The sequence below is a fragment of the Pristiophorus japonicus genome, chromosome 8, assembly GCF_044704955.1.
Source record: "Pristiophorus japonicus isolate sPriJap1 chromosome 8, sPriJap1.hap1, whole genome shotgun sequence".
NCBI lineage: Eukaryota > Metazoa > Chordata > Chondrichthyes > Pristiophoridae > Pristiophorus > Pristiophorus japonicus.
In genome coordinates, this window is record NC_091984.1 from 141025902 (window position 1) to 141053167 (window position 27266).

The window sequence follows — 27266 nt, forward strand, 5'->3', positions numbered from 1 at the left end:
AGAGAATTCCAGAGATTCACCGGCCTCTGAGCGAAGTGGTTTCTCCTCATCTCAGCCCTAAATGGCTGTACAGGGAATAAGGGGTTATGGAGAGCGGGCAGGGAAGTGGAGCTGAGTCCATGATCAGATCAGCCGTGATCGTATTGAATGGCGGAGCAGGCTCGAGGGGCCGTGTGGCCTACTCCTGCTCCTATTTCTATGTTGTTCTGTATGTTGCTGCGGTGTAATGTTGCTGAGATACTTTCAGAGTGCTGTGTGTGGGCTGTGCTCAGTGTGAGCTGTGCAGTGGCAGAGGCTGGATAGTCTGCTCCTGGTGCTGTGTTACTGAGACACTGCCGCTTTAAGAGCTGTGTGTGTGTGAGCAGGGGGGAGCTGTGTGGGTTGTGCTGTGTGTCAGTGACAGGCTGGGCTCTGCCCTGGGAGAGAGAGAGAGACAGGGAGCTGACACATGTGGAGGAGCGGGGCTGGGACCGCCGCATGTAAAGAGCAAGGCGGCGGCCGGGACATGGGAGCGGGGGAGGCGGGCGGACACACAGGCTCGGCACCATAAACACCAGTCCCGGGAGAGAGAGAGAGAGAGGCTGGGGCTGCCCAACATTCCCAGCAACAACAAAGTATGCCAGTAGTTAGTGGATGAGAGAGGCAGCAACATGTATGGCCACTACCATCACTTCATGAAGCTCCCTGTCACCTATAACCGTGAGTACACACCGCTCCTCTCCCGCTCTCTCCTTCCTCTCTTTCTCTCTCTAACTCTCCTTCCTCCCCCTCTCGCTCTTTCGAGCTCTCCTTCCTCTCTCTCTCTTTCTCGCTCTCCTTCCTCTCTCTCTCTCTCCCTAGCTCTCCCTCTCTCTCTCCTTTCTAGCTTTCCTTCCTCTCTCTCTCCTTTCTAGCTCTCCTTCCTCTCTCTCTCTCCCTCCCCAGATCTCCTTCCTCTCCCTCTTTTTTCTGTATCTATCTTTTTTCTCTCTTCCTCTTTCTGTCTTTTTCTTTCTCTCCCCTCTCTATCTCCTTTCTCTCCATCTCCTTTCTATCTCGCTTTCTCTCTCTCCCTCTATCTTTCTCTGTTTCTTCCACTAGCTTTCTGTATCTCTTTCTATCTTTTTTTTTATCTCTTCCTCTTTCTGTCTTTCTTTCTCTCCCCTCTCTATCTCCTTTCTCTCTCTCTTTCTGTCCCTCTATCTTTCTCTCTTCTTTCACTCTGTTTCTTTCACTAGCTTTCTGGATCTCTTTCTATCTTTTTTCTCTCTTTCTGTCTTTCTTTCTCCCCCCCCCCCCTCTTTCTCCTTTCTCTCTCTCTCTCTCTCTCTCTTTCCTTCTATCTTTCTCTTTCACTTTTTATCTTTCTCACCTTTATCTTTCTCTTTCTATCTTTTTTTTGTTATCTCTTTCCTTTCTTCTTTTTCTTTCTCTTTCTCTATCTCTTTATCCATCTTTTTCTCTCTCGTTTTATTTATCTTTCCTTTTCTTCTTTCTGTCTCAGAAAGAAAGTTTTTTTTTAAATCATTGCTTAGGGCCTTTTCTTTTTGAGAAAGGACTTCTTACCCTTTCGCACGCTCAATCCCGTCTCTTGTGTTTTTTAAATTTTAAAGCAAACTGCACATGGGCTCCAGGACAGGGGGTGTGTGCGAAGGTACAAGAAAGGCTCATTTATCAGGCAGGTGTCACTGGATACCAAGCTCCTGCGGGTGTTGGGGCTGCTGAGGGACTCGCTGAGTGTCCCGCCCGCCCCACTTCAAGTCAGCGGAAGGGAAAATCGGGCGGGGCGTAGAACAGGCGGAAACTCGTGAACCCAAAGTTCAAATTGCACCCCTAACATTGAGTCTATGCACGGGATAGAGGGGAAATGTGGCGTTTTGTTAAAAACATTTCAGTTTACCCTCTTCGCCCCTACCTTTGCAAAAGAGACTTCAGTTCAACTCATCCAACTTCTGTTTACAACAACAACAACTTGCATTTATATAGCGCCTTTAACATAGTAAAACATCCCAAGGCATTTCACAGAATACTTCTTAACCCTCGTCCCCTCTGAACCGGTGCGGCTGTTACAAGGCACAGCTAACTGTGATCCCAGCGTAGGACTGCCAGTCTCAAGGACCATACTCGACTACCAAAATCAGTCAACAAAATCTGTAGCGATACTATACAGTATGTATTAAATATACAGCACTCACTGTCATGCGGTATATTCTGTATAAATGTACAGCACTCATCCCGTCAGGGTATTCTATATAAATCAGACATTTACGGCACAGAAGGAGGTCATTCAGACCATCGTTTCTGTGCTGGGAATGTGCAGCGCTCTGTCATACAGTGTAATCTATAGAACCACATATCCTCCATTGTCAACAGTGTAAACATACTGCACTCAGTGTTATTTATACTTTATAAAGGCACAGCATTCACTTTCATATAGTGCATCTTATAGAGATGGATAGCGCCCAGCATGCATTGTATCTTATCTAAATATACAGCGTTTGATATAATTACAGTATACAATCTATATAAATCTGTGTGCTCACTGTTGTACTGTTTTCCTTATAGTGTATTCTATATAAATGTTACAGTATTCACTATCATTCGGTGCATTGCATATGAGTGTACAGCAATCACTAATATTCACTGTATTTATATTTTGTTGCCGTGTCAATATCCAGTACTTCCAGGGCAGGTACAGCACAAGTTAGATATAGAGTAAAGTCCCTTCTCAATCATTCCACCCAACACTCGTGGGAGTGAGTTACAGGCTGGAATCTAATCGAGGAGTTCGGGTGATTTATATACAGAATAACGGATACCCGGCAGTGAGTTACAGGCTGGAATCTAATCAAGGGGTTCGGGGGTTTATATATAGAATAACAGATACCCGGGAGTGAGTTACAGGCTGAATCTAATAGAGGGGTTTGGGGCATTTATATATAGAATAACAGATACCCGGGAGTGAGTTACAGGCTGAATCTAATCGAGGGGTTCGGGGGTTTATATATAGAATAACAGATACCCGGCAGTGAGTTACAGGCTGGAATCTAATCGAGGAGTTCGGGTGGTTTTATATAGACACCCGGGACTGAGCGTGTTACTGTTTGGAATCTAATCGAGGGGTTTGTGTGTAAATAAATAATTTAAGAAAGATAAAGCAATCTTTTTGTTGGTTGAGGTCAGACTGCAGCTGTTGGGATCTGGCTGTGTGACTCAGATGCTTCCAAGATGCAGAGGGATAGATTTGGAAATATCCGTCCCCATTTGCTCCGCCCCCACCACAAACCAGCTCCGTTGCTGAGGCAGCCAGTCTGGGGCAAGGTGGCAGTAGAGGGCACTGCAGTTGTCCTCAGTGCCCATTGAATGGGGAGAGGGAGGGGAATGGCATTGAGCACCAAACCGAACATACGGAAACATTTTAAGGGTCCTGCTGCGATTTGCCGATACGTGTTCCCGACGGGCAAGGTTGCATGGGGGAGGGGGAATACATTTGAAAGGAAAAAAGAAAGACTTGCATTTATATAGCACCTTTCACGACCACCAGACATCTCAAAGCGCTTTACAGCCAATTATGTATTTTTGGAGTGTCGTCACTGTTGTAATGTGGGAAACGCGGCAGCCAAAATGCACACAGCAAGTTCCCACAAACAGCAATATGATAATGACCAGATAATCTTGTTTGTGTGATGTTGATTGAGGGATAAATATTGGCCAGGACACTGGGGATAACTCCCCTTGTCTTCTTCGAAATAGTGCCATCGGATCATTTGCAGCCACGTTAGAGGGCAGACGGGCCTCGGTTTAACATCTCATCTGACAGGCGGTACATTTTTGTGAAGATTTACCCTCGTACACCACATGCTTGCAAATTCATCCTCGCCATTGTGTTCTTTAAAGCTCGGGTGCTCATGGGTCACTGTCTCGATGCCCAAAGTGATGTTTGGGCATCGAGACAGTGACCCATGAGCACGGGACCCCCCCCCCCCCTTTGCTTCCGTTGTGCCACCAGTCGCGTCCTCTGGAGGGCTAATGGAGATGTAATCCCATGCTTTGCCCCTCTCTTTCCCCCCCCCCACCCCTCAATCTGCATCGCCTGGCGCCCCCTGGAGATTGATTTCCAGCAGTCGGAGTCTGCCAAGCACAGTTGAATCAGTTCTGGGTTGTGCGTCATGCCTCCCCGCACCTACCTTGGCAGCAGAGTCCAGTCAAGTAAGAGCGAGCCTCGGCACACCACTGGGGCTGCAATTCGACCGGGACCGCAGCCTGAATTGGACTTTGTAAATAGGGGCACTGAATACAAAAACAAGGAAGTCATGCTAATCCTTTACAATTCACTGGTTAGACCTCAGCTGGAGTATTGTGTATAGTCTGGGCACTGTACTTTAGGAAGGATGTCAAGTCCTTGGAAAACCGATCACTTTTACACCCCGCCCGACTTTTCTTCCATTCCGACGGTAAAATGTAAATCGGGCGGGGAGTTATTCTCTGTGTCCTGGGCCAATATTTATCCCTCACATCAACATAAAAACAGATTATCTGGTCATTATCATATTGCTGTTTGTGGGAGCATGCTGTGCGCAAATTGGCTGCCGCGTTTCCCACATTACAACAGTGACTACATGAGGTCACTGAAGACTGGGTTCACCCCACCTGTCGTCTCCAGCGAGAGATCCTTGCTCCAAACTGGTGCTCTTGTAACTGAAGGCATTCTTTTGCCATTACAGTTCTTCATGAAAGCTGGATCTCAGTACATGATCGCCATCTATGTCCTCATTTCAGCACCGTAACTTCGACGGGATTCCCACTAGCATAGAATCTTGCGACACAGAAGGAGGTCAGTCCACCTGTCATGCCTGTGCCGGCTCTTTGAAAGAGCTGACAATTAGTCCCACTCCCTGGCTTTTTCCCCATAACCCTGTAAATGAGTCCTCTACAAGTACATGTCCAATTGCCTTTTGAAAGTTCCCATGGAATCTGATTCCACCACCCTTTCAGGTAGTGTGTTCCAGATCTTCACAGCTCTCGGTGAAGAAATGCCTTTTCCTTTCTCCTCCAGATCTTTTGTCCATTATTTTAAACCTGTGACCTCTGGTTACCAACCCACTTTCCAGAGGAAACCGCTTCTCCCGACTTGCTCTCTGAAAACCCCTCATAATTTTGAGTAACTCTATTGGGTCTCCGCTTAACCTTCTCTGCTCCAAGGAGAACAATCCCAGTTTATCCAATCTCTCCACAAAGCTGAACTCCCTCATCCCTGGTCTCATCCTAGTAAACCTGCTCTGTATCCTTTCCAAGGACCTGACATCCTTACTAAAGTGCGTTGCCCGGAATTGTACACAATACCCCCAGCTGAGGCCTCACCAGTGAATTGTAAAGGTTCAGCATGACTTCCTTGTTTTTGTATTCAGTGCCCCTATTTACAAAGCCAACTATCTCAACCGCTTTCTGTATCAACTTGCCTTGCCACTTTCACGATTTGTGGATATCCACCCCCCAGGTTTCTCTGTTCTTGCACCCCCTCAAAATATTACTATTTAGATTACACTGCCTCTTCATGTTGTTTCTCCCAAAAATGCATCACTTCACACTGATCCGTATTAAATTGCATATGCCTTGTGTTTGCCCATTTCACCAGTCAGTCTGTGTCCTCCTGAACTCTACTATCCTGCTCACTATTTACTACACTGCCAAATTTTGTATTGCCTGCAAATTTCAAAGTAATGCTCCCTGTAGCCACGTCCATCATCATAGGCAGTCCCTCGAGTCGAGGATGACTTGCTTCCACGCCAAAAAGTTCACAGGTGTTTCAATGAAGGACCTAATATACCGGATCCCGAACTACATCCTGAAGGGTGGATGATGCCTGTGCGTGGATTTTTTTTAACATGTGGTGGCCGTTGCACACCAGCCACCACACGGGCTTGACAGAGCTAGGTCTTGGTCCAGTGGCAAGGGTTAACCAAGACGACTGGAGACCTGCTCTGCTGCAAGGACCTAGTACTCACACATATCGCAGTGTGGGCTGGCCCGTGCTGCCCCTGGGCCCTCGCCTCTGCTGGGCCCTGATCATGTCCCTCTACGAACTCTCGCCGCTCCTTCGCCCTGACCTCGCCGCTCCTGCTGTACCTGCCCGCACTCCAATCAGCATCCTGGATCTTGGTGACGTCACTTTTCACTGCCGTTGCTCTCCTGCTCCACCACGAGCTGCTCCCTGGAGTGGTATGCCGCTCGCAGGCCGGGGGCCACACATACTGCTGGGCTAGGCCGCCACGCTGCTCCTTACGCTCCCCGGCCTGCTCTGATGGTGCTCGCAGCTACTTGGATGTAGCCAAGTCCACATCATTTATATATAACAAGAAAAGCAATGGTCCTAATACCGACATCTGGGGGACTTCACTGCATGCTTTCCTCCAGTCAGAAAAACATTGTCGTAGCCGGGGTTTCCCACCAAAATTACGCCAGCCAATCAGGAGAAATTCCCGGCGTATCTCTTGGCAGCGTGTAACCTTCCAGTCTACGAGCTCGCGTTGATCACTGCTTATCATCGCAAATATGATGGTGCACTGTTCTACAGGCACAGGACTGTTATACCACGTGACGTGCAATGTATTATTCTGCTACTAAATTGGAGCTGTGTGCAACTTGGTGTGCCCCTTTAAAACCACATGATGTAAATATTGTGTCTTCCTATGGTCAGTTAGAGCTGAATTGATCCTCCAGTCAATTGGAGATCAAAATTGCCTTTCTTTAATTAAAAGAAATGTCAATGTGTGGCTGTGGCTGTGTGACACTAAGATGTGACCGACATATCTCGAAGCTTTTAAATATATACTCCCAGATCTCCCGTGGCGTTGCTCGCGTGGTGCTGTGCTATGACGATAGTGGTGATCTCAAAGTGTGACGGGAAATAAATGTGGCACTGACGGAAAGTGCATGTGAAATGCAAGACTTTTAATAGTAACAGATGGATGAAGATGCTGCCTTCAATCCTCTTTTGGCCATTGTGCATATTTCTTATCAGAGGCTTATTACACAGAAGAGCAGGGGAATTCTCCCCAGTGTCCTGGGCCAATAGTTATCCCTCAACCAACATCACTAAAAACAGATGATCTGGTCATAATCACATTGCTGTTTGTGGGGGCTTGCTGTGTGCAAATTGACTGCCGCGTTTCCCACTTTGCAACAGTGACTACACTCCAAAAAGTACTTCATTGACTATAAAGCGCTTTACGATGGCATCATCGTCATGGCAGTCCCTCGAATCGAGGATGACTTGCTTCCACGTCAAAAAGTTCACAGGTATTCCAATGAAGGACCTAATATTTCCAGATCCTGAACTAAATCTTGAAGGGTGGAAGATGCCTGCGCGTGGATTTTTTTTACGTGTGGTGACCGTTGCACACCAGCCACCACACGGGCTTGACAGAGCTAGGTCTTGGTCCAGTGGCAAGGATTAACCAGGATGACTGGAGACCTGCTCTGCTTCACGGACCTAGTACGTGCACATATCGCAGTGTGGGCTGGCCCGTGCTGCCCCTGGACCCTCGCCTCTTCTGGGCCCCGAACTCACACCTCTCCTGGGCCCCGATCACAGTGTACGAGATGTACGGTGGTCGTGAAATGCAAGTTCTGCTTTTCTTTCTGTCTGGCAGCCCAGCTCAGTAGCAAACGACAGCATCATAAGTGGTTCTGGATGTAAGAGACTGAACATCAGCAATCATTGTCACAGAGGACACACAGTTCCAGTGCATTGAAATATTAACAGCAACAGATTTGACTTCTTGTGATCTGAATGCACAGTCGTCAGGCCTGACCTACCCCAAGGGGCTGATATATAATCAGACCGCAGTAGGTTAGAGTAAATGTCACACTTCAGAGGTCACTGCGCACAAACAGGATAAAGTCATAGATGCTGTCAGCTCAGTCACGTCTGGCTCCTCATGTACGCCCCTTCACATCGGCTGGGTTTTGAACCAGACTTTTCAGGAGGGCGAAGTGGAGGTGGGGGTCTCGCTAGTCTGGACTGGCCACCGTGTCATTGCTAATGGGAGGGGACTCCTCATGGGTAAGCAAGTCTCTTCACATCTGAGCATCACCCAGAACCTTCCTGTCTTTCCCCTTCGCCCACTTTGTGCCTCGACTGGGCGAAAGATGGCCGTGCTCGGTCCCGAGATGAAGCACAACAACAAAGCGGATTTATATTGCATCTTTGACCCAAAGGTATGCACTCCAGGAACTTGAGCAAATAATCTAGGCTGACATTGCAGTGCAGTGCCGAGGGAGTGTTGCACTGTCGGAGGTGCCATCTTTCGGATGAGATGTTAAACCGAGGTCCCGTCTGCCCCCTCAAGTGGATGTAAAAGATCCCTTGGCACTATTTCGAAGAAGAGCAGGGGAGTTATCCCCGGTGTCCTGCCCGATATTTATCCCTCAACCAACATCACAAAAAAACAGATTATCTGGTCATTATCACTTTGCTGTTTGTGGGAGCTTGCTGTGCGCAAATTAGCTGCCGTGTTTACCACATTGCAACAGTGACTGCACTACAAAAGTACTTCATTGGCTGTAAAGCGCTTTGAGACGTCCAGTGGTCGTGAAAGGCGCTAAATAAATCCAGTCTGTCTTTCAAAGAAATGTTCACCAAGAGTCACAGGAGAATGGATAGAAGGGACCAAGGAGGGAGAGATGGGTGGGGTGACTGATGCTTGGTTGAAGAGCGGAGTTATGTAGGTAACACAAAAAGGTGGAGAGACAGAGGAGGTTCAGGAACAGGCTTGAGACAGAGAGTGAGAGCTAGAAGTGAGATAGCCAAAGACTCGTTCACTGATGGTAGAGTTAAGGGGGAAGTGGATCGATAGGCCAATGTCAGTGGGAGCAAAGTATTAGGTAGGGGTTGCAGAAATATTGTGTATGCACTCTGTTCCTAAGCAATGATCATCTGTATAGTTGCTATAACCAGCCTCCCCCCCCCCCGCCTCCAACTCCAATTTGACAGCCGCATGCACTACATTAGCTGAAGTGCACTTTCTTTCTCTGACTAAAATGACCTTGTCATGAAGTACTTCATTCAGCCGCACTGCAATAATCGCTCACACGTGCCGCCTCCGTCTCCTCTCTCACTTGCAGTGTCTCCAGCTAGCAGGATCATTGTGCATAGAAGCAAGTCATCCCCCAGTGAGTTGTTTCTCTGTGCTGTTCTGTATTATGGGGGGGGGGGGGTTCCTCATCCCTAATCATAGAAAAATTTTGACACAGAAGGAGGCCATTCAGCCCATCGTGTCCGTGCTGGTCAAAAAAGAGCTGCCCAGCCTACTCCCACCTTCTGGCATGAGGTCTGTAGCCCTGAGGGAAGGCTTTGGATCATTGTTAACTTTTTGAGGGTTGCACTCTAAATCGTTTTCTTTACTTCGAAAGAGAAAGAAAAACTTGCATTTACATAGCGCCTTAGGACATCCAAAGCGCATTACAGCCAATGGACATTACAATGCGCATTACAGCAGAGCAGGTCTCCAGTCGTCTTGGTTAATCCTTGCCACTGGACCAAGACCTAGCTCTGTCAAGTCCGTGTGATGGCTGGTGTGCAACGGCCACCGCACGTTAAAAAAATCCACGCACAGGCATCTTCCACCCTTCAGTATGTAGTTCGGGATCCGGAATATCAGGTCCCTCATTGAAACACCAGTAAACTCATCGCTTTTTGGCATGGAGGCAGGTCATCCTCGCTACGAGGGACCGCCTATGATGATGGTAGCCAATGGAGTACTTTTGAAGTGTAGTCACTGTTCTTTTGTAGGCAAATGTGTCTACCTGTGTGCACACAGCAAGCCCCCACAAACAACGTGATAATGACCAGATAATCTGTTTTAGTGATGTTGGTTGAGTAATAAATGCTGGCATTGTATAAGTGAGCCCCTCGGTCCCTAGGACCCGGAGTGTTACTCCACCTGCCCAATATCAAGGTCATTTGTGGCGAGCCCAGGGGTCAAACAGAAATCCCTTGTCACTGTATTTTGACCGATTGGTTACATCACAAAATTCTCACTTGGCCCTCATGGACTTTAGAGTGTGGTCGAAAAAATCCTCACTAGACCGTGACTTAGGCTGCAAAATACCCCCCCCCCCCCCCAACAGATTTAGAAAAGGATAAGTGTAGAGTTGCCATGACCACTCTGAAGATTTACAGCAGTTACAGGTACACCAGTTTCTACCTCGGGAGATAGAAAGTAACAGTCGCGTCTGCTGCGCTAAACTTTAATATGAACTGGATTTGGGTACAGAACAGGAGGTGGGTGGGGAGGGTTGACCCATCCACCTCTACGGAGGTGTGTGGGGGACCTGACCCATCCACCTCCATGGCACGAACCTGGTATTGCAGTACTTCCAGGAACGGTGCAGTGGCTCTAGGCTTTTTGGCTAAGAGCATTGGCGCAGAGTGATCCTTGGCATGTGCAAGGTGACCTCTGGCGTTTGTGATTTGACAAAGAATTGGAACGATTGGCTACGAATTTAAAAAAAAAAAATGAACTGGATTTGGGTCAGGATCCCTGAATATTAGCCGTATTCGGGAGTTGGCTGCTGACTACCCCTCTCGTGGGCCGCCCCGACCTGTGTGAGAACACCACCGCAGGTTGTGGCTATAAATAGAGCTGGAGCGCCGGGCCCTGGAACATCGTGGGCAAAGATGCAGCGAATGAGGGTACGGGGCCCAGAAGAGCCGAGGGCCCAGGGGCAGCACGGGCCAGCCCACACTGTGATATGTGTGCACACTAGGTCCGTGCAGCAGAGCAGGTCTCCAGCCGTCCTGGTTAATCCTTGCCACTGGATAAAGGCCGAGCTCTGTCAATCCCGTGTGGTGGCTGATGTGCAACGGTCACCACACGTTAAAAAAATCCACGCACAGGCATCTTCCACCCCTTCAATTGGAGTTCAGGACTGGAACAACAGGTCCTTCATTGAAACATCTGTGAACTCATGTGGAAGCAAGTCACCCTCGTTCGAGGGACCGCCTATGAGTGAGATGACGCCTCTCTGGCCTATCTATATCTCTTGGCTTCAGACTGACTACTCAAATGGAATAAGATCAAAATGTGACTGGGGCAACTTACATTTAAATCTTAATCATTATCTCATTGCTGTTTGTGGGATTTTGCCATGAGCAAATTGGCTGCTGTGTTTCCCACATTACAACAGAAACATAGAAAATAGGTGCAGGAGCAGGCCATTCGGCCCTTCGAGCCTGCTCCACCATTGAATATGATCATGGCTGATCATTCACCTCAGAACCCCATTCCTGCTTTCTTTCCACACCTCTTGATCCCTTTAACCATAAGGGCCACATCTAACTCCCTTTTGAATATATCTAACGAACTGGCCTCAACAACTTTCTGTGGTAGAGACTTTCACAGGTTCACAATTCTCTGAGTGAAGAAGTTTCTCCTCATCTCAGTCGTAAATGGCTTACCCCTTATCCTTAGACTGTAACCCCTTTTTCTGGACTTCCCCAACATCGGGAACATTCTTCCTGCATCTAACCTGTCCAATCCCGTCAGAATTTTAGATGTTTCTGTGAGATCCCCTCTCATTCTACTAAATTCCAGTGAATATAAGCCTAGTCGATCCAATCTTTCTTCATATGTCAGTCCTGTCATCCCGGGAATCAGTCCGGTGAACCTTCGCTGCACTCCATCAATAGCAAGAATGTCCTTCCTCACATTAGGAGACCAAAACTGTACACAATACTCCAGGTGAGGCCTCACCAAGGCCCTGTACAACTGCACTAAGACCTCCCTGCTCCTATACTCAATTCCTCTCGCTATGAAGGCCAACATGCCATTTGCTGCCTTCACCGCCTGCTGTACCTACATGCCAACTTTCAATGACTGATGTACCATGACACCCAGGTCTCGTTGCACCTCCCCTTTTACTAATCTGTCACCATTCAGATAATATTCTGCCTTCCTGTTTTTGCCACCAAAGTGGATAACCTCACATTTATCTACATTATACTGCATCTGCCATGCATTTGTCCACTCACCTAATCTATCCAAGTCACCCTGCAGCCTCTTAGCATCCTCCTCACAGCTCACACTGCCACCCAGCTTAGTGTCATCTGCAAACTTGGAGATATTACATTCAATTCCTTCGTCTAAATCATTAATGTATGTTGTAAATAGCTGGGGTCCCAGCACTGAACCTTGCGGTACCCCACTAGTCACTACCTGCCATTCTGAAAAGGACCCGTTTATTCCTACTCTTTGCTTCCTGTCTGCCAACCAGTTCTCTATCCACGTCAATACATTACCCCCAATACCATGTGCTTTAATTTTGCACACTAATCTCTTGTGTGGGACCTTGTCAAAAGCCTTTTGAAAGTCCAAATACACCACATCCACTGGTTCTCTCTTGTCCACTCTATTAGTTACATCCTCAAAAAATTCTAGAAGATTTGTCAAGCATGATTTCCCTTTCATAAATCCATGCTGACTTTATCAGGGAGGCTTTAAGGGTGTCCTTGTAACATTTCCTCTGCCCACTCAGTAATAAATTACTGAGAAGTGGAGTTCCTGTTGCAATGTGGGCAAACGCAGCAGTCTTTTACACACAGCAAGCTCCCACAAACCGATGAATAACCAGTTAATCTGTTTTCTGGTGGTGTTGAATGAGGGAAGGAATGTTGGCCAGGACAATGGAAGAACTCCCTGCTTTTCTTCAACTAGTGACTAGGGATCTTTTACTTCCGGCTGAACGGGCAGCTGGAGCCTTGGCTTAATGTTATCCAAAAGAAGAATTTACAGTAAAGAGTGCCACAGGCTGTGTGAACACTAACGTAAAACAGGGTTTAAATTGCTCCACCAGCACCAGAACACGAGCCATTACTGCTCAAAATCCTTTGTCAAGATGCTAAGAGAATGAACTTGCATTTATATAGCGCCTTTCACCACCTTAGGAAGTCCCAAAGCGCTTCACAGCCAATGAAGTCCTTTTGACGTGCAGTCACTATTGTAGTGTGGGAAAAGTGGCAGCCAATTCACGCACAGCAAGCTCCCACACACAGCGATGTGATAATGAGCAGAGAATCTGTTTTCGTGGTGTTGGTTGAGGGATAAATATTGGCCAGGAATCCAGGGAGAACACCCTTGTTCTTCGAAATAGTGCCGTGGGATCTTTTATGTCCACCTGAGAGTGCAGATGGGGCCTCGGTTTCATGGCCCTGAAATTCCGAGGAGGGCTTCCCACGGGTAAATCCTGAAAAAATAGAAATAAACTGCACACTTACCTGGAGCTGCTGCGCACGTTGGGACTTCCGATTCACAGGCCTCCTCTCCCAACGACACATCAGGGCGTCTGCAGGAGTCACGTGTGCCTGGACACCCAATCACAGGTAAGTATTTTCTTATTCATAGTAATAGGAGAATCGCAACTTACAGGTTTGACCTTCAAAATCTGGAGTTCCGAAATCCAGAATGTTCCGGAATCTGGACACTGGGCCGATCCGTGGCAGGGTCATCCGGAAAATGTTCCAATATCCGGCCCCCCCCCCCCACCCCAGTCCCGCTTCAGCGAACCGACTTCACCTGCCCCGAATTCGCGTGGTCCGACCTCGCCCCGGCCCGACTGTGCCCCAGCCGAACCTTGCCCCGTCCCTCCTCCATGGCGACGGGGCTCCGCCCGATTAGGTCCTCGGCGGAGGGGCCCCACCCGAACATCTCCTCACGGGGCCCCACGCGATCATCTCCTCGGCGAGGCCCCACCCGAACATCTCCTCCCGGGGTCCCACCCGATCATCTCCTCCCGGGGCCCCACCCGAACATCTCCTTGCGGGGCCCCACCCGAACATCTCCTCGCGGGGCCCCACCCGAACATCTCCTCGCGGGGCCCCACCCGAACATCTCCTCGCGAGGCCCCACCCGAACATCTCCTCGCGGGGCCCCACCCGAACATCTCCTCGCGGGGCCCCACCCGAACATCTCCTCGCGGGGCCCCACCCGAATATCTTCTCGCGGGGCCCCACCCGAACATCTCCTCGCGAGGCCCCACCCGAACATCTCCTCGCGAGGCCCCACCCGAACATCTCCTCGCGAGGCCCCACCCGAACATCTCCTCGTGAGGCCCCACCCGAACATCTCCTCCCGGGGCCCCACCCGAACATCTCCTCCCGGGGCCCCACCCGAACATCTCCTCGGCGAGGCCCCACCCGAACATCTCCTCGCGAGGCCCCACCCGAACATCTCCTCGTGAGGCCCCACCCGAACATCTCCTCCCGGGGCCCCACCCGAACATCTCCTCACGGGGCCCCACCCGAACATCTCCTCGGCGAGGCCCCACCCGAACATCTCCTCCCGGGGCCCCACCCGAACATCTCCTCGGCGAGGCCCCACCCGAACATCTCCTCGGCGAGGCCCCACCCGAACATCTCCTCGCGAGGCCCCACCCGAACATCTCGGCGAGGCCCCACCCGAACATCTCCTCGGCGAGGCCCCACCCGAACATCTCCTCGCGAGGCCCCACCCGAACATCTCGGCGAGGCCCCACCCGATCATCTCCTCGGCAAGGCCCCACCCAAACATCTCCTCGGCGAGGCCCCACCCGAACATCTCCTCGCGGGGCCCCACCCGAACATCTCCTCGGCAAGGCCCCACCCGAACATCTCCTCGGCGAGGCCCCACCCGAACATCTCCTCGGCGAGGCCCCACCCGAACATCTCCTCCTGGGGCCCCACCCGAACATCTCCTCCTGGGGCCCCACCCGAACATCTCCTCGGCAGGGCCCCACCCGAACATCTCCTCGGCGAGGCCCCACCCGAACATCTCCTCCCGGGACCCCACCCGAACATCTCCTCCTGGGGCCCCACCCGAACATCTCCTCGGCAGGGCCCCACCCGAACATCTCCTCGGCGAGGCCCCACCCGAACATCTCCTCGGCAGGGCCCACCCGAACATCTCCTCCTGGGGCCCCACCCGAACATCTCCTCGGCAGGGCCCCACCCGAACATCTCCTCCCGGGGCCCCACCCGAACATCTCCTCCCGGGACCCCACCCGAACATCTCCTCCCGGGGCCCCACCCGAACATCTCCTCGGCAGGGCCCCACCCGAACATCTCCTCCCGGGGCCCCACCCGAACATCTCCTCCCGGGGCCCCACCCGAACATCTCCTCCCGGGGCCCCACCCGAACATCTCCTCCCGGGACCCCACCCGAACATCTCCTCCCGGGGCCCCACCCGAACATCTCCTCCCGGGACCCCACCCGAACATCTCCTCCCGGGGCCCCACCCGAACATCTCCTCCCGGGGCCCCACCCGAACATCTCCTCTGCAGGGCCCCACCCGAACATCTCCTCGGCAGGGCCCCACCCGAACATCTCCTCCCGGGGCCCCACCCGAACATCTCCTCCCGGGGCCCCACCCGAACATCTCCTCGGCAGGGCCCCACCCGAACATCTCCTCCCGGGGCCCCACCCGAACATCTCCTCCCGGGACCCCACCCGAACATCTCCTCCCGGGGCCCCACCCGAACATCTCCTCGCGGGGCCCCACATGAACACTTCCAGGGTTTCGAGGCTCATCGACGAGCACCCCCCCCCACCTCCCCCCATTCTGACCTTCCGAAATCCGGAAATACCCGAACCTGGGCTCGGGTGTTTCCAGATTCGTGACATCAGAAAGACGTTCTAAAATCCAGCAAAACGCAAAATCCGGAACGGCCTTGATCCCAAGGGTTCCGGATTCGGGGCGCTGCGCCCATACTATGAATGTGCGTTTTGGGCTTTTTCTCAAACACTATACAAAACATTTTAAAAACTCCTCACTCAATAAACTAATAGAAATTAAAAATGTTACATGTGCATTTTAAATTAAAAAAATGATTGATTTTTTAAAAAAGTTAGTGTTAGGGTTTAAAATAAAATTATCTGAGTGGGCAGGGTTTTAACATAAATGTGTTTTTAAAATTTTTATTTTAATGTTTTTTCGATGTTTTTAAACACTTGCGCCTGTAAACGTAGGATATAAGCCTGCTTTTTCCGGTGCAGGATTTTAAAGGACATTTGTAGGGCAAGATATTTGTAAATATGGAAATCTTACCCTGCAAGTGTCCTCGCTCCCGAGATGCGGCCATCTGTCAAGACCAAAAACTTGACAGATCAGAAATGTCGGTTTCCAGGCTTTTCCGATGCCTTCCCGGGTCCGTAGGAACTTCTTACGGACCTGGGACATCGGAATTTCAGGTCCAATATCTCATCCGAAAGACAGCACCTCTGACAGTGCAGCGCTCCTTCAGCACTGCACTGGAGTGGAATTTGGGCTCAAGTCTCAGGAGTGAACTCACAACCTTCTGACTCAGAGGCGAGAGTGCTACCCACTGAGCCACAGCTGACAGCCATAACAACAGACCTATAACCTATATTTACTGCTCAGAATGCTTCTTTCAGATGCTAGTTCAGATGAATAGAATCTAGAATTAGATGGCTGGAGATTTCTTGCAGTTCAGTGTGAAAATTTCACACGCCCACCATTGTCCCCTTACTGAGATCCCAGTCACAACGTGGCACTTGCATCCGGGGCCGTGTAGATCAGAATGTGTTCAGTTGAAGACATTTGGTGTATACAAGTTGACACAGACGGCTATTGCACAATAAATGTTTACTCGACAGTGACTTGTGGGTTAATTAAGGGAATACTCTCACTGGCATTGTTCAATACTTATCTCCCAGACCTGAGTAATGTTTTTTATAATCATGCCACTTGGTGCCAGCAAGGGTTGTAATCCTAAATTTAGATTGGCGTTCTGTGAAGTATCCTGATTTGCGTCCTGCGCGGAAGGAGTTTAGCCTGGCGGGGAAGCGTGTTGGGGAAACTGTGCACGCAATGTTGGAGAACCTTACTAATTTACCGCGTTTACTGCCCGCCCTTAGTGGCCCCTGTGAAAGTGGTTCTTCATGGTTGCGTAGCTGAGCGGCTTGCTAGGCATTGAGTGTCAGCCGACTAGTGTAGATCAGAGACACGTGTAGGCCAGTACAGTACAGTACACACCTCAAGTCGCTGGAGAAATACCACCAACGATGCCTCCGCAAGATCCTACAAATCCCCTGGGAGGACAGACGCACCAACATTAGCGTCCTCTACCAGGCCAACATCCCCAGCATTGAAGCACTGACCACACTCGATCAGTTCCGCTGGGCAGGCCACATTGTTCACATGCCTGACACAAGACTCCCAAAGCAAGTGGTCTACTTGGAACTCCTTCACGGCAAACGAGCCAAAGGTGGACAGAGGAAACGTTACTGGGACACCCTGAAAGCCTCCCTGATAAAGTGCAACATCCCCACTGACACCTGGGAGTCCGTGGCCAAAGACCGCCCTAAGTGGAGGAAGTGCATCTGGGAGGGCCCTGAGCTCCTCGAGTCTCAACGCCGAGAGCATGCAGAAATCAAGTGCAGGCAGCGGAAAGAGCGTGCGGCAAACCTGTCCCACCCACCCCTTCCCTCAATGACCATCTGCCCCACCTGTGACCAGGACTGTGGCTCTCGTATTGGACTGTTCAGCCACCTAAGGACTCATTTTTAAGCGTGGAAGCAAGTCCGAGGGACTGCCTATGATGATGATGATGGAATCAATTATTAAGGATGTCATAGCAGCGCATTTGGAAAGAGGTGACATGATAGGTCCAAGTCAGCATGGATTTGTGAAAGGGAAATCATGCTTGACAAATCTTCTAGAATTTTTTGAGGATGTTTCCAGTAGAGTGGACAAGGGAGAACCAGTTGATGTGGTATATTTGGACTTTCAGAAGGCTTTCGACAAGGTCCCACACAAGAGATTAATGTGCAAAGTTAAAGCACATGGGATTGGGGGTAGTGTGCTGACATGGATTGAGAACTGGTTGTCAGACATGAAGCAAAGAGTAGGAGTAAATGGGTACTTTTCAGAATGGCAGGCGGTGACTAGTGGGGTACCGCAAGGTTCTGTGCTGGGGCCACAGCTGTTTACACTGTACATTAATGATTTAGATGAGGGGATTAAATGTAGTATCTCCAAATTTGTGGATGACACGAAGTTAGGTGGCAGTGTGAGCTGCGAGGAGGATGCTATGAGGCTGCAGAGTGACTTGGATAGGTTAGGTGAGTGGGCAAATGCATGGCAGATGAAGTATAATGTGGATAAATGTGAGGTTATCCACTTTGGTGGTAAAAACAGAGAGACAGACTATTATCTGAATGGTGACAGATTAGGAAAAGGGGAGGTGCAAAGAGACCTGGGTGTCATTGTACATCAGTCATTGAAGGCTGGTATGCAAGTACAGCAGGCGGTTAAGAAAGCAAATGGCATGTTGGCCTTCATAGCGAGGGGATTTGAGTACAGGGGCAGGGAGGTGTTGCTACAGTTGTACGGGGCATTGGTGAGGCCACACCTGGAGTATTGTGTACAGTTTTGGTCTCCTAACCTAAGGAAGGACATTCTTGCTATTGAGGGAGTGCAGCGAAGGTTCACCAGACTGATTCCCGGGATGGTGGGACTGACCTATCAAGAAAGACTGGATCAACTGGGCTTGTATTCACTGGAGTTCAGAAGAATGAGAGGGGACCTCATAGAAACGTTTAAAATTCTGATGGGTTTAGACAAGTTAGATGCAGGAAGAATGTTCCCAATGTTGGGGAAGTCCAGAACCAGGGGTCACAGTCTAAGGATAAGGGGTAAGCCATTTAAGACCGAGATGAGGAGGAACTTCTTCACCCAGAGAGTGGTGAACCTGTGGAATTCTCTACCACAGAAAGTTGTTGAGGCCAATTCACTAAATATATTCAAAAAGGAGTTAGATGTAGTCCTTACTACTAAGGGGATCAAGGGGTATGGTGAGAAAGCAGGAATGGGATACTGAAGTTGCATGTTCAGCCATGAACTCATTGAATGGCGGTGCAGGCTAGAAAGGTCGAATGGCCTACTCCTGCACCTATTTTCTGTGTTTCTATGATTCTCTGATGAGGCCAGACTGGGAATGAGTAGCTGGTGTCTTTCCCTGAAGGACACCAGCAAACTACTTGGGATTTTACGTAGATGCAGAGAGGATGTTTCCTCCTCGTGGGGGAAATCTAGAACTCTGGAGCATTGTTTCAGAATAAGAGGTCGCCCATTTGAAACGGAGATGAGGAGGAATTTCTTCTCTGAGGGTTGTGAATCTTTGGAATTCTCTGCCCCAGAGAGCTGTGGAGGCTGGGTCATTGAATATATTTAAGGTGGAGATGGACAGATTTTAATGAGTAATAAGGGCATAAAGGGTTATGGGGAGCAGGCAGGGAAGTGGAATTGAGGCCAAGATCAGATCAGCCATGATCTTATTGAATGGCGGAGCAGGCTCGAGGGGCCAAATGGCCGACTCCTGCTCCTATTTCTTCTGTTCTTATGTAAGTGGCCAGCCGTACTATACTCAGTTGCACAACTTGCCACGGTGGATGCGAACTCGTGACCCTCTAGGTTACTAGTCCACTCCCGCAGCCTACCATACTCTGCTCTCTTCTCCTGACTTGCCGCAGTGAAGATCCTCTGAGAAACCTTCCCTTTTTACCGGATATCGCTGCCAATTCTGACCTCCGATGAATCTGTTTTTGGGGGTGCTAGGCGAAGGAGACATGTTGACCAGGACACCAGGGGGAACTCCCTGCTCTTCTTCGTTAAAAAAAAGAACTTGTAGTTATATAGCCCCCTTCATGACCCCTGGACGTCCCAAAGCGCTCAACAGTCGATAGAGGTACTTTTGAAGTGTAGTCACTGTTGTAATATAGGCAGCTAATTTGTGCATCGCAAGCTCCCACAAACAGTCATGAGGTACATATCCAGATAATCTGTTGTTGGTGTTGGTTGAGGGAGGACACCGGGTATAACTCCCCTGCTCGGTTTAATGTCTCATCTGAAAGACGGCCCCTCCGACAGTGCCACGCTCCCTCAGCACTGCACTGGGAGTGTCGGCCTGGATTATGTGCTCGTGTCCCGGGAGTTGCGGTGACTGTTCATGCAGCGTTCAATAATCCAGAATTAAACTCTGAGAGTAACATGGAGTTTATTGCCGATGTGGGTGGCCCAATAATCACTATCTATAGAACGACACATTTACAATTACACTGGAAATGGGGCAGGGAGGGGAATGTTCCTGGCCTGTATGAAACGGCGCTAACACGTGGAGACCAGAGAAAGCCTTCCGCCCCAAAGTTGGAATACCTTTGAGGAAATGCCAGAACAGGCATGCGTCCGTTTCACTGCGATGACGTGACATTAATCGATATCACAGTAGTGCGTCCCTCATACTGAAGGATGATGGTGTCAATAATGAAGGGAGCATAAGCTCATGACCATCATCATCATAGGCAGTCCCTCGGAATCGAGGAAGACTTGCTTCCGCTCTTAACATGAGTCCTTAGATGGCTGAACAGTCCAATACGAGAACCACAGTCCCTGTCACAGGTGGGACAGATAGTCGCTGAGGGAAGGGGTGGGTGGGACTGGTTTGCCGCACGCTCTTTCCGCTTTCTGAGCTTGACTTCTGCATGCTCTCGGTGACGAGACTCGAGGTGCTCAGCGCCCTCCCGGACCACTTCCTCCACTTCGGGCGGTCTTTGGCCAGGGACTCCTAGGGACTCCACGACCAATGGGTACGTTAACGACTGTGCAAGACGATACTTGCTCGACTATGGAAAACCGCTCGGAGGATTCTTTCGGGCCAACGCCTCTGACCCAAGAATTTTTAACGAATTAACCTGGTGGTCCCGGAGGGCCTGCGATTGCGATGGGGAGGCCTTCTCTGCCCGTGCTTCGGGGCGAGGTACAGTATTCTCATTAATAGCAATAAGAACTCTGTATCTACAAGTTCCTATTGTTATTAATGAGAAAAAAAACAAACACACTAAACACAATATAAAAAAATAAAAAACACACCTCACATATTTAACATAACTTTAATGTTAAATTAAATAAATGTGTTAGAAAAAAATATATTTTTCGGATTTTTTAAAAAAGTTTTGTAATTCGGGTTTAAAATAAACTTGCCTTAGTGGACAGGGTTTTTAACATAAAAATCTGTTATAAAAAACATATAAAAATAAAATGTTAAATGTTTTCAAACTCTCATGCTGGTAAAAGTAGGCTATGCGCCTGCTTTTACCAGGCGCAAGAGTTTGAAGGACATTTACTGGGCAAGAGTTGGGTAAATAGTACAATCTCGCCCATGCGAATGTCCTGGCTGCAGAGATGCATTGGATCTGTCAAGCCAGAACTTGGCAGATTGGAAAAGCCGTTTTTTGGCACATGCGCATTGTGCGCCGAAAACCGGCTTTTGCGATGCCTCCCTGGGTCCGTGCACACTCCGTACAGACCCGGGGAGGCCGGGATTTCAGGACCAATGTCTCCCACAAACCTCCCATCGCGTCCCACCGCCACACTGGCATGGTGTCACAGCTCAAAGCCCTTCCTTCCCCCTCTCACTTCAGCAAGCCATTGCTGTCTGCCGCCGACTTTCCCCAAGAGGCAACGACAGCATTGCCCTGCTTCAAGCCAATCTTCAGCGTGCCTTTATTGCCTGCCCTGCTTTCATAGAATCATCGAAAATTACGACACAGAAGGAAGCCATTCGGCCCTGTCTGTCGAATGTGTTAGGCAAAGAGCTACCCAGCCTAATCCCATTTTCCAGCTCTGGGTCCGCAGCCCTGTGGGTTACGGCACTTTGAGGGCACATCCAAGTACTTTTTAAATGTGGTGAGGGTTTCTGCCTCTACCACCCTTTTCAGGCAGTGAGTTCCAGACCCCCACCACCCTCTGGGTGAAGAATTGTTTCCTCATCTCCCCTCTAAACCTTCCACCAATTACTTTAAATCTATGCCCCCTGGTTGTTGACCCCTCTGCTAAGGGAAATGGGTCCATTCTATCCACTCTATCCAGGTCCCTCATCATTTTATACATCTCAATTAAAACCCCCCCTCAGCCTCCTCTGTTCCACGGAAAACAACCCCAGCCTATCCTATCTTTCCTCATAGCTAAAATTCTCCAGTCCTGGCAACATCCTCGTGAATCTCCTCTGTACCCTCTCTTGTGCAATCACATCTTTCCTGTAATGTGGTGACCAGAACTGTGCGCAGTACTCTAGCTGTGGCCTAACCAGTGTTTTATACAGTTCAAGGATAACCACCCTGCTCTTGTATTCTATGACTCGGCTAATAAAGGCAAATATTCCGTATCCCTTCTTAACCACCTTATCGACCTGGCCTGCTATCTTTCTTCTGCCATCCGTCAGTTCTCCATAGCCGAGCGTTGTCCAATCTAACGACACGTCCAGCCCAATGCAGCTGATGGATACATTCTCGGCTTCCACCGTGATTTATCTCCCTGCGCTGCGCCTTTCCGCAACACTCAACAGCAATTTGCCGAAGCACATTCTCACAGTGTCACTGTCGCGGTTTGGGATTTCCAACTATTTGGCCAACAAGGGATTTTTGGTTTAAAGATATAATCTGGATTTTGATATCCAGTCTGATTCAGGTTTTAATTTGAAAATACCCAGCAGTTTATTCAGCCCATTCGGCCCAACTGGTCTATTTTAACATTTTTATTTATTCATTCACGGGATGTGGGCGTCGCTTGTAAGGCCAGCATTTATTGCCCATTCCTAATTGCCCTTGTGAAGGTGGTGGTGAGCTGCCTTTTTGAACCGCTGCAGTCCGTGTGGTGAAGGTACTCCCACAGTGCTGTTAGGGAGGGAGTTCCAGGATTTTGACCCAGCGACGATGAAGGAACGGTGATATACTTCCAAGTCAGGATGGTGTGTGACTTGGAGGGGAACTTGCAAGTGAAGGTGTTCCCAAGCGCCTGCTGCCCTTGTCCTTCTAGGTGGTAGAGGTTGTGGGTTTGGGAGGTGCTGCTGTGAAGTCTTGGCGAGTTGCTGCAGTGCATCTTGTAGATGGTACACACTGCAGCCACAGTGTGCTGGTGGTGGAGGGAGTGAATGTTTAAGGTGGTGGATGGGGTGCCGATCAAGCGGGCAGCTTTGTCCTGGATGGTGTCGAGTTTCTTAAGTTGTGTTGGAGCTGCATTCATCCAGGCAAGTGGAGATTATTCCAACACACTCCTGACTTGTGCCTTGTAGATGGTGGAAAGGCTTTGGGGAGTCAGGAGGTGAGACACTCACCACAGAATACTCAGCCTCTGACCTGCTCTTGTAGCCACAGTATTTATGTGGCTGGTCCAGTTAAGTTTCTGGTCAATGGTGACTCCCAGGATGTTAATGGTGAGGGATTTGTCGATGCCAATGTCATTAAATGTCATGCGGAGGTGGTTAGACTCTCTTGTTGGAGATAGTCATTGCCTGGCACTTGTGTGGTGCAAATGTTGCTTGCCACTTAGCCCAAATCTGAATGTTGTCCAGGTCTTGCTGCAAGTGGGCACAGACTGTTTCATGAGCTGAAGAATTGTGAATGGAACTGAACACTACAAACATCTCCACCTCTGACCTTATAATGGAGGGGAGGTCATTGACGAAGCAGCAGAAGCTGAAGAACTGAGCTAAGATGATTGACCTCCAACAACCACAACCATCTTCCTTTGTGCTGGGTATGACTGCAGCCAGTGGAGAGTTTTCCCCCTGATTCCCATTGACTTCAGTGTTACTAGGGTTCCTTGATGCCACACTCGGTCAAATGCTGCCTTGATGTCAAGGGCGGTCACTCTCACCTCACCTCTGTAATTCAGCTCTTTTGTCCATGCTTGGACCAAGGCTGTAATGAGGTCTGGAGCCAAGTGGTCCTGGCGGAACCCAAAATGAGCATCTGTGAGCAGGTTATTGGTGAGTAAGTGCTGCTTGATAGCACCATCGATGACACCTTCCATTACCTTGCTGATGATTGAGATTAGACTGATGGGGCGGTAATTGGCTGGATTGGATTTGTCCTGCTTTTTGTGGACAAATAGCTGGGCAATTTTCCACTTTGTTGGATAGCCAGTATTGTAGCTGTACTGGAACAGCTTGGCTGGAAGCGCGGCTAGTTCTTGCTTCCCCTTAAAGGCATCTGTGCTGACAGAGGAAAAAGCTGGAGGCATGAGAACAATAGGAGGGTTCAGTAGTGCTCCTGAAAGGTAATCAGCCAGCTAATAAAACTATTAATCTTATCAGTATTAGATAGTAGATAGGTCGTCAACACTTCCATTCACAAGTTATGTTGGACTGGGCTGCATTCTTGCGGGCTCAGCATGGGGTTGACTGGCTTAATCCCACTTTAAAATGTCAGCTGTGGCTCAGTGGACAGCACACTTGCCTCTGAGTCAGAAGGTGTGGGCTCAAGTCCCACTCCAGGGATATGAGCACATAAATCTAGGCTGACACTCCAGTGCAGTGCTGAGGGAGTGCTGCACTGTCGTACATTAAACCGAGGCCCCCGTCTGCCCTCTCAGGTGGACGTGAAAGATCCCATGGGCGCTATTTCGAAGAAGAGCAGGGGAGTTATCCCCGGTGGCCTGGCCAATATTTATCCCTCAGTCAATACAACAAAAACAGTTTATCTAGCTATTATCACATTGCTGTGTGTGGGAGCTTGCTGTGCGCAAATTGGCTGCTGTGTTTTCCACATTACAACAGTGACTACACTCCAGAAGTACTTTACTTGGCTGTAAAGCACTTTGGGACACCCTGAGGTTGTGAAAGGCGCTATATAAATGCCAGTCTTTTTGAACTGTCTGGATGTGGATGAATGGAATGTGTCACTGCGGGGACAGAGAGAGTGCCCTCCAAATCTGGCAAGCTGTTCTTCAAAACTCTCTTAGAACGGTGACTGGTTTGAGTGTCGGACACTTGTCTGGAGAGTGATGACGCGTGTCATCGAGATGGTGCCGCTGGGGGTCTGCTGGTTCATGAGGCGTCTTCATATATTACATTGATATAAATCTCTGGACTCTGCCCCTCCCCCTCCCCCTCCCCCGGACTCTGCCCCCTCCCCCCCCCACGGACTCTGCCCCCTCCCCCTTACTCTTCCCCCTCCCCTCCCCCGGACTCTGCCCCCTCCCCCGGACTCTGTCCCCTCCCCCTCCCCCGGACTCTGCCCCCTCCCCCGGACTCTGCCCCCTCCCCCGGACTCTGCCCCCTCCCCCCCCCACGGACTCTGCCCCCTCCCCCTTACTCTTCCCCCTCCCCCAGACTCTGCCCCCTCCCCTTCCCCGGACTCTGCCCCCTCCCCCGGACTCTGTCCCCTCCCCCTCCCCCGGACTCTGCCCCCTCCCCCGGACTCTGCCCCCTCCCCCCCCCACGGACTCTGCCCCCTCCCCCTTACTCTTCCCCCTCCCCCAGACTCTGCCCCCTCCCCTCCCCCGGACTCTGCCCCCTCCCCCGGACTCTGTCCCCTCCCCCTCCCCCGGACTCTGCCCGTGCCCCTCCCCTCCCCTCCCCAGGGCCCACAAATTATTGCCAGAGATCAGCAAATGACTGCCAAGCCACTGGAATCAGAAATCGAAAAGGGATTGAGCGAGAAATGTGAGGCTGTCCCCGGCAGGAATAACCCTGCTTTTTGGGCTGGTAATCCATGAGGAGATGGAGAGGATCCGTCCTCGTGGTGAAAATCAATGCCAACAGTTGTTGTGACTCTGGGAGAACTTTGTACCGTGTTTGATTACTGGCTGTCGGTGAGAGGGAACTTTCTTGTTGTCCCGACTAACCCCTCCTACGTACTTGATGAGGCTTCCTTGCATTGCAGTAATGTTTCCTGTAACCCAGCAACACTGTTGTTCATTCCTGTCAGCCCACACAGACTGCCTGAGACTACTCACGAGTAGCATGTTATCTATAATAATATCCACTCATTCTAATACAAGCTCAGGCAATCCTCCAAATCCCTCCCCAGGCCTCACTGAGCCCACCTCCCACCAGGTGTGTTCCCTCCAATTCCACCTCTGCACTTTCCAGTGGCAGCTGTGCTGTCAACTGACCAGGCCCCACAATCGATATCGCGCAGTCCCCACGCCCCAACTCCCCAACATCCCACACCCCAACGTCCCACACCCCAACTCCCCCATGCCTCGGCCCCACACTAACTCCCTCATTTCCCCCCGCACCCCCCAGGCCCTCTGGTAGTGCCTCCTGCCTAGTTGACACATTTTCCTGTGTTAATGGCGTTCTATAGATGCAAGTGGTTATTTACTATTGCTGCTGCTATTTGACCATGGGGTGATGCGTTACTGCTGAGTTCGGCCTTGCCCCACCCATTCCACTAATTTTACCCCAACAACTCTGCCCAAACACTAGCAAAGGGTCAAATCACACGGGATTGTGACCCTGACATCCAGATACACCACACGCACACATACACCCTTCCGCAGATGTACACACAGAGGACTGGAGAGTCCTGCACACGGGAAAGGAGACCGACCCCAGATATACATACACACATTGAGCATTACTGAGTGAAACCTAAACAATTTGCATTGTGTCAGAGGCTGTCTTGTGAGTGTTTCCCTGTACAGGTCTGAGACCTGTAGATAATGTGCTGCTCACACCCTGAGTGGTCATCAGAACCAGTCTCTGGAGAGACTCCCTGAAGAGGATCTGTGTTAAACTTTAACACAGGGGCCTAGGAAGGGACAGTATGTCCCCCCACATCGCAACCCCCTCCCCCACCAGTGTAAATAGAAGGAGAGTTCAAAGAGACGCTGCGTGATCAGATATAGGCCTTGCAACCAGAGCTTCAGGTTAAGCAGGGTCCAACGGTCAAGGGCCCGGGAGCTGATGAAATCTGTTTACATTGAAATGTTCCCGCATGTTGGCTTGATACAGCAGGCTCAGGAGGTCACTCTGACTCTCCGCGGCCGGGCCACATCACAACTCTTTCCACATTGTATTGTTGGTCAATAAAAGGGTCACTTTTAGCCCTTGCTGCAGAGCAAAGGCTTGATCCACACCTCTGAACATCGCACTGCAGCAGGAGACTGGTTTAATAGTGAAATCGTCTCCTTGTGGGCTCTGCAGTAAGGCCCTCACTACTGATCTTACACACTCACCCCTCACTACTGACCTTACATACTCACACCCCTCACTGACCTTACACACTCACCCCCTCACTACTGACCATACACACTCGCACTGCTCACTGACCGTACACACTCACACCCCTCACTACTGACCATACACACTCGCACTGCTCACTGACCTTACACACTCACACCCCTCACTGACCTTACACACTCACACCCCTCACTGACCGTACACACTCACACCCCTCACTACTGACCTTACACACTCACATCCCTCACTACTGACCTTACACACTCAC

General features: G+C 50.1%; 1 protein-coding gene across 5 annotated transcripts in view; it reads left to right on the forward strand.

Moving 5' to 3' along the window:
* Window positions 1–27266, forward strand: part of LOC139268767 (retinoic acid receptor RXR-gamma-A-like) — a 514553-nt gene that overhangs the window by 344305 nt on the left and 142982 nt on the right. Inside the window, exon 1 of one of the 5 annotated variants that reach the window (XM_070887444.1) lies at window positions 474–699. The exons of 3 other annotated variants lie outside the window; for them this stretch is intronic. In XM_070887444.1, the coding sequence (XP_070743545.1) occupies window positions 651–699 (49 nt within the window). In that variant the 5' untranslated portion in view covers window positions 474–650. Of the gene's footprint in view, window positions 1–473; window positions 700–27266 lie in introns of those variants that run through there. One more of the 5 variants, XM_070887446.1, reaches the window with a different exon arrangement.